The sequence below is a fragment of the Triticum aestivum genome, chromosome 4D, assembly GCF_018294505.1.
Source record: "Triticum aestivum cultivar Chinese Spring chromosome 4D, IWGSC CS RefSeq v2.1, whole genome shotgun sequence".
In the NCBI taxonomy this organism is placed as follows: Eukaryota; Viridiplantae; Streptophyta; class Magnoliopsida; order Poales; family Poaceae; genus Triticum; species Triticum aestivum.
The window spans coordinates 95,849,908-95,856,476 of NC_057805.1; the positions used below are offsets into that span (position 1 = coordinate 95,849,908).

At 42.0% G+C, this 6,569-nt stretch overlaps 2 protein-coding genes across 2 annotated transcripts; one reads left to right on the forward strand and one right to left on the reverse strand.

The window, feature by feature from the left end:
- LOC123099721 (uncharacterized) lies at positions 1 to 677 on the forward strand. The gene is made up of 2 exons (XM_044521823.1): positions 1 to 302; positions 378 to 677. Exons 1-2 carry the CDS (start codon positions 18 to 20, stop codon positions 528 to 530), a joined length of 438 nt encoding a protein of 145 aa, XP_044377758.1. The 5' UTR covers positions 1 to 17; the 3' UTR covers positions 531 to 677.
- Positions 678 to 1,080: 403 nt separating this feature from the next.
- LOC123099722 (uncharacterized) lies at positions 1,081 to 6,019 on the reverse strand. The gene is made up of 6 exons (XM_044521825.1): positions 5,888 to 6,019; positions 3,369 to 5,041; positions 2,990 to 3,291; positions 2,195 to 2,885; positions 2,037 to 2,117; positions 1,081 to 1,963 (listed from the first exon to the last, which is right to left on the reverse strand). Exons 1-6 carry the CDS (start codon positions 5,937 to 5,939, stop codon positions 1,364 to 1,366), a joined length of 3,399 nt encoding a protein of 1,132 aa, XP_044377760.1. The 5' UTR covers positions 5,940 to 6,019; the 3' UTR covers positions 1,081 to 1,363.
- Positions 6,020 to 6,569: the final 550 nt, after the last annotated feature.

The following is a 6,569-nucleotide window of genomic DNA, read 5'->3' on the forward strand; positions in this document are numbered from 1 at the left end:
ATGTGGATTATCTCAACATGTCCCCGAAGCACATTATGACCCCAGTTCCCAAACCCACGTTCCCGAATCACGGCGGCGGCGGCGAGGCTTTTCAGGCCGCCGGCGGCGAGGCGTTTCAGGCCGGCGGCGGTGCTGGTTTTTTCAGGCCGGCGGCTGTGCGGGTCTTCAGGCCGACGACGGCTGGACGAAGGCGGCGGCCGCCATGGCTGTTATGTCTGGGCGCCGGCGACGAACGGAAGATGGGCGGCGGGGCCAACCCAAGGTCGACGAATGGAAGATGGGCGGCGATCACATCATCACAGGTGTTGAATCTCTCCCCCATCTCTCTGTCTTAGTAGGGTAGTACACTGAAAGGGGATTTTTTTTCCGATGTTCAGGATGTGGAGGTCCCCAAGTTTGATTTTGGGCTGCCCAGGAACCAGTTTGATGCTGAGAAAGTTGCCCAGGAACCAGTTCGATTTTGGGCTGCCCAGGCACAAAATGCAGAAGAAGATAATGTCAAGGATGAACAAGGAGAGACTGGACTGTAGGATAGGATGATTCAGTATTCTGTTTTCAAGATTTTTAGCCTGTGATTGGAAGTGATCGGAAGTGTAATGGATGGAGTAATTGATGCATGTACTGAATGTATTATTTTTCAGCATTTTGAATGGAAACGTTGCTTTTGAGGTGCAAAATTCAGTAATATGCTTCTATTTTGCTTCAGCTGAGGTTTGCACAAGTATAATAGGAAAGGGAACGGTTACATTTAACATGATATAAGATGTATACAGTGGATCATTAAAAGTAGAATAGGCCTCTCATAGCAACGATCATGAGCGTACATACTAACTAGACAGCAAAACGTGTGATACTAAGGCCGCGTTCGGATTCCCTCCGCTCCGCATGATTAAGGCCATAATTTGTGGAGTTGGTTAAAGCTCTGCGGAGGACTGCCGAACGCGGCCTAAGATGCACATGAAACAGACAATATGTATATTTTGTCAGCCAAATAGCCATGATGTATATTGATGTTTGCAGGCACAACAAGATGCATTTACTGTTTTCAAAATGCTTTAACAGCACAAGGACGAACTATGAACAACACAGCAAGATGCATATACTATTTGCAGGCACAGCAAGATGAATATACTGCTGGTAAAATGCATAAAAAGGCAAACGGTAAGGGCTTATCACAGCAAAATTACCACTGCAGCACCATCTTAACACGATCACAGTACATATCACTTCAAATTAAGTTCAGTACATATACTTGTAAACGAAAGGCTTCGGGCCAAGTTCAGTACATGCAAAAGATAACTAATGGGTTCAGACCAAGTTCAGGCCAATTTCATTCATGAATTTCATGTTTTGAATTTGTGCATCACTGGGATAGGAAATCATGAGGCCATTCATCATCAGGTGCATTTTGAGTGATCAGAACTTCTTCCTCGGCCTGCATGAAATTTGCTGCTTCAGTCCAAGTTCTACTAGATCCATCATCTCCAAAACGGAGGTTGTAGAAGCCAGGAGCTGCAGCTCTTGCTCCTCTAGCCACATTTGCTCCTGTAGCATTGTGGCCTCCTCCTCCTCTTGCAACATTCCCTCCTCCTCTAGCATTGTGGCCTCCACCTCCTCTTGCAATATTCCCTCCTCTAGCATTGTGCCCTCCTCCTCCTCTTGCATTGTGGCCTCCACCTGCGCTTGTATTGTGCCCTCCGCCTCCAGCAACATTTGATGCTCCTCCTCTTGCATTGTGCCCTCCACCTCTTGCAACATTTGATGCTCCTCCTCCTCTTGCATTGTGCCCAGATGCAGCATTTCCACCTCTTGCTCTAGATGCAGCAGTTCCACCTCTTCTGATCCTGCCCCTTGTCATTGCTGTGGTCATTCTGGGAGGAGGAATTTCTTCTCTAGCATTTGCTATGAAATTTGACTCTGGTAGAGGACCAAAGTCTCTAACACGTGGATATACAAACCTCTCCTAAAGGCACATACAACAGACATGTTAGTGCATATTACACACTAAAAGAAAGTAGCAGCAAATAAGTCAGTACCTGCTCCTGCATCATGAAAACCATAGAGTCAGGAGTTTGTGTTGGATCAAGAAATGGCCTCACAGTATGTGGCATTATGTTCTGCAAAGGTTAGGTACCAATATTAGATATGTAATCCAATGAAGTAAATTGAAAGAACAAGATAAAAAATGCATTACAGCAACAATGCCAGGGTCATCAAAATCTTCCTCTACTTGTTTTGCTGCCTGCTCATTTTGAATGTCATTAACATGCTTGTGGTGACCTTTCTTGTTATGATTAGGTGCTTTACATATAGAGCAGTGCATGGTAGACCCTGCCTTGGTAAGCTTTATCCCCCCATTCTTGTCTTTCTTCTCTTCTGGATCTTTCTTTCTTGTTTTTTTGGGCCTTCCCATCACTTTAGTGTACAGTGGTGGGTACACGTCAATTCCATGCATTTTTTCCCAGTGACCTTTGTCCCTCAGTGGCATTATGTTGTACGCATAGGCCTTCTTGTAGCTCTCAACAGTATAGCATGGATGCACCAAGCTTTCAGGCTCAATTCTTTCATGCCTAGCACATGCAACAACATGATGACATGGTATTCCAGACAACTCCCATCTTTTACAGTCACAACTGTTCATGTTGAGATCCACCAAGTATGTGTTGTTAAAGGATTTTACTTGGAAAACCCCTTTACCAGCTTCTTGGACCATACAATTAGCTGCCCACTCGACAAACTTGTCCAACTTCTTCTGGATCTTTGGACAAAGTCTCCCTGTCCACTTGTCTGACTCTCTTTGCTTGCTAACAATTCTGTTGGTTAACTTGATGTGCATGTTGTCCAATGCTGACACAACTGGTAGTTCTCTTGCCTCAAGTATGTAACTGCAATTAATTGGGAGTGGCAAACAAATAATTTAGTTGTACTGCAATGTGAATGATAGTTGCAGAAAATTTTGAATGTGAAGGAAGACAAGTGAGGAGCTAACCTGTTGAATACCTCTGACATGTTGTTAAGCAATATATCACACTTGGGGAATGGGTTAAAAAAGGCCTTTATCCATGTTCTCGGTGCCTGTTTCTCAACCCATTTGTATGCAGCCTCACTATGTGACTTTATCTGGTCCATATTCTTCTGATATGCAATGTCATTGGTGGATCTTGCTATCGACCAAAGATCATTCTTCAACTGCTCACCCTTATGCACTTTGTGGAAATTTTGGTATAGATGCCTAACACAAAATCTGTGTTCTGCATGTGGGAATACCTTCTGCACAGCATTTATTAGACCCTAGCAAGAAAACAAATTAAGTAAGAGCAATGTCTACATAAATGAAAGCAATGTCAAGAGAAATAACAAGTAGTTACCTTTTGCTTGTCACTCATGATTGTGTAGGATGATGAGTTGCATATATTAAGATCACCCTTCAAAGATGCCAAGAACCATTCCCAACTGCTAGTACACTCTACTTCACACAAACCGAAGGCTATGGGGAATATACAATCGTTTGGGTCAATGCCTACAGCTGTCAACATGGTCCCCTTGTACCTGGTCTTTATATGACAACCATCCAAAAAAATGATGGGTCTACAACCAGCAAGCCACCCTCTCTTACAAGCATCCAGTGACCAATAAAGAGTGGAGAAATGGTCTCTTGTCACTTTAGTTTTCTCATCGGTCAATTCCTTTGTGCAAAGGAAAAATGTACTGCCAGGGTTGCTTCTTCTAAGCTCTTGCCCATAATCCCACAACCACTTGTATTGGTCATCATCTTCACCCCTAATCTCACTAACCGCTGCCCTTCTTGCCCTTCCTAGCTTGCTTCTCTTTGGAATCATGTTGTACTCAACCTGCACTTTATCTTGAAATTTCTTCAGAGACATTTTCTCATTGTCTCTGAACTCGTCTTTGAATTTTCTAGTCAGAAAAGGTGCAGTCAACACCTTCAGATCCCAAGCCTTGGTGCATGTGTGTACTCCATTAAACTTCTTTATGATGATGCTATTTGTCCTGTTGTCCTTGCCTGCCTTAAATTGCCAAGAGCATCCTGGTTTGCACACTACAACTAATATAGTTGTGGTATTCCTTGTCTTCTTTAGCTTCACTCTGTTTCTAACACTGTAGGCACTTATTGCGAGTCTCAGTTCCTTCATGTCAGCAAAAACCATTCCAAGCCTGAAGGTGGGTGCATTCAAATCAGTAGCTGAGTTAAATGTTTTGAAATTGTACTTCAACTTCTCATTCTCTTCTTTGGATAGATCCAAGTGAGAGTCATCAAGTGCATCTTCTGGAAGTTCTGCTTCTATCTCAGGTATGAACTCCCTCTCTCTGTGATCATCCACATCCTTGTCCACATTCTCGTCAAACAAATCATCATCCCCCACATCTGGTTCGAAGTCACTGTCATGAAATTCCTCATCGGTTTCTTCTTCGATGCCTTCGTCTTGTTGGTCTGTATCATTGCTCAGAGATCCTTCCTCAATTTCTTCATCACCAACACCAGCACCCGAGGAACTACAACCTTCACCAAATGAAACAAACCTCCTAGTTCGCTTTTCTCTATTCTGTTTTGCACTGTTAGCAAATTCTGTGAAAATTACCTCTTCTGTAAAGCTAACATTTTGTTTCCCCTTGCTGTCTTTGATTGGAGTGATAACCTTGGGCAATTCAGGAACTCCATAATCCATGACATCATCTCCAGTAAGTGTTTGTAGTGTACCACCATGGTCAATAATGAGGAGCAAATTTTTGTGCTCAATTGTTGCACCAATCATTAACAGTATGTCAGCATCACATGTAATCTGCTTCAGACCGTCTGCTACTGACTTGCCAGGTTGACACCAATATATGTCATGCTTGGAAACACCTCTGTCATAGCTCAACTGCGTCAGGAAGTCATCAATCCACAGAATAGACCAAGTGTCACTATCACAATTGTCAAACCAATCCACTTCAAAGTCAAGATATGTCATATTGCTTCCACTACCACAAAAGAAACCCTTGTGGTGTATTTGGACAGTAAAAAGTCCATCAAAAGGCCCTACAAATTTAGTCAGCACATAAGTTCAGCTAACAGATAAATGCATATGCAGTTAACACAACAAGTAGAAAAACAGAGAAATGAATATGTATTTTCAATAAACAGATAAATGCATATTCAATTAAGAAAACAAATTTGTAAACTAAACCTATCTAAAATGATTGTTATCTGAAAGCTTAAACAGAAACTATTGCAAGAAAAATTTCATGTTACAATCAGGTTAACTACACACTGTAGAAAAAGTTCAGTTAACACAGTCCAAAAAATTCAGTTAAGTCGTTGTCCAAAAAATTCAGTTACATGCGTACATTCAGTTTGAATTAATCTCCCATATTACCTGCACACATTGTTAACCTTACGGGCAAAATATTTTCCCTAACCATAGGTTATTTTTTCAATCTTTGTTACCTGAAACTATCTACAATGCATGTGTCAAACATTCAGTTAACACACTGTCCAAAAAATTCAGTTACATGCGTACATTCAGTTTGAATTAATCTAGCATATTTCTTGCACACATTGCTAACCATATGGGCAAAAGATTGTCCCTAAACATCTCACGGTCCTATTTAACCACTGGAATTATTTCTCCGGGCGATCTTCAACAAAATCCTATGACAAAACTACCTACTTTATAAACCCGATATAAACCCTAAGGAAGAATCGGATCTTCACGGCCTCAATGCTCTTGTTGACCAAAGCTAATCATACCACAGTCCTTATAACTCGACAAATACATCATCTCCGCAACATGATTGAGTTGAACCTTTGCCCTAACCAAAACATGCCATGGGCAGGAGTGAGAGAGGGGTCGGAGAGGTGTTGGAAAGGGCGGAAAGTACTCACCATAGCGTGGTGCTTCCTCGCCGGGCAGCCGGCGCCGAGGATCCTCCGTCATTGCCTCGCCGATGGTGGTCGAGTGTCGCCAGCGCCGTCTCCGCCTCAAGTTGATCGGTGAAGGAAAGAAGAAGCGGAACAGAGGAGACGAATAGACCAGCGTATGCATATAGATCAGTTTTGAGGAGGGGGGTATCTGCAAACAATGCACGCTTCCAGCCACTGACAAGCGGGACTGCGCCACGCTGTCATGCCCAGCTGGCGTCGTACAAGGCCCGCATCTGGGTTTTGAACTGTACGTGCACCAAAACACAAGTTTATGCACCAGTTTTGTGTATTTTTCAACTTCAAGCACCAAAGTGGTCATCACATGCAACTTGTTGTACCACTGGCGTATTTGCCTCTTTTTAAAACAGGAACATTTTCTGAACATTGTCAAAATTCTAAAACAAAAAATTCAAACATTTTTTATAAAACAAGAAAAAAAATTAAAACTCCAGAACAATTTTGGAGAACTGCAAACAATTTTCAATTTATTTTTAAAAATGCGAACAGTTTTTTAATACAGGGACATTTTTTGAATTTATGAACAATATTTTAAAAACACGAACATTTTTTCAAAATTTGAACGATCTTTTTTAAAAAGAGGAACATTTTCTGAAAATTTTGAACAATTATCGAAAGTTGATCT

Bases quoted from the DNA above. Each gene is read 5' to 3' on its own strand.
- LOC123099721 (XM_044521823.1), top strand. From the start codon at position 18: ATGTCCCCGAAGCACATTATGACCCCAGTTCCCAAACCCACGTTCCCG. The intron at 303-377 runs GTGTTGAATCTC...TCCGATGTTCAG, and splicing joins CGGCGATCACATCATCACAG to GATGTGGAGGTCCCCAAGTT.
- LOC123099722 (XM_044521825.1), bottom strand. From the start codon at position 5,939: ATGACGGAGGATCCTCGGCGCCGGCTGCCCGGCGAGGAAGCACCACGC. The intron at 5,042-5,887 runs GTGAGTACTTTC...CTAAATTTGTAG, and splicing joins CGAGGAAGCACCACGCTATG to GGCCTTTTGATGGACTTTTT. The intron at 2,118-2,194 runs GTAATGCATTTT...TAACCTTTGCAG, and splicing joins ATGACCCTGGCATTGTTGCT to AACATAATGCCACATACTGT.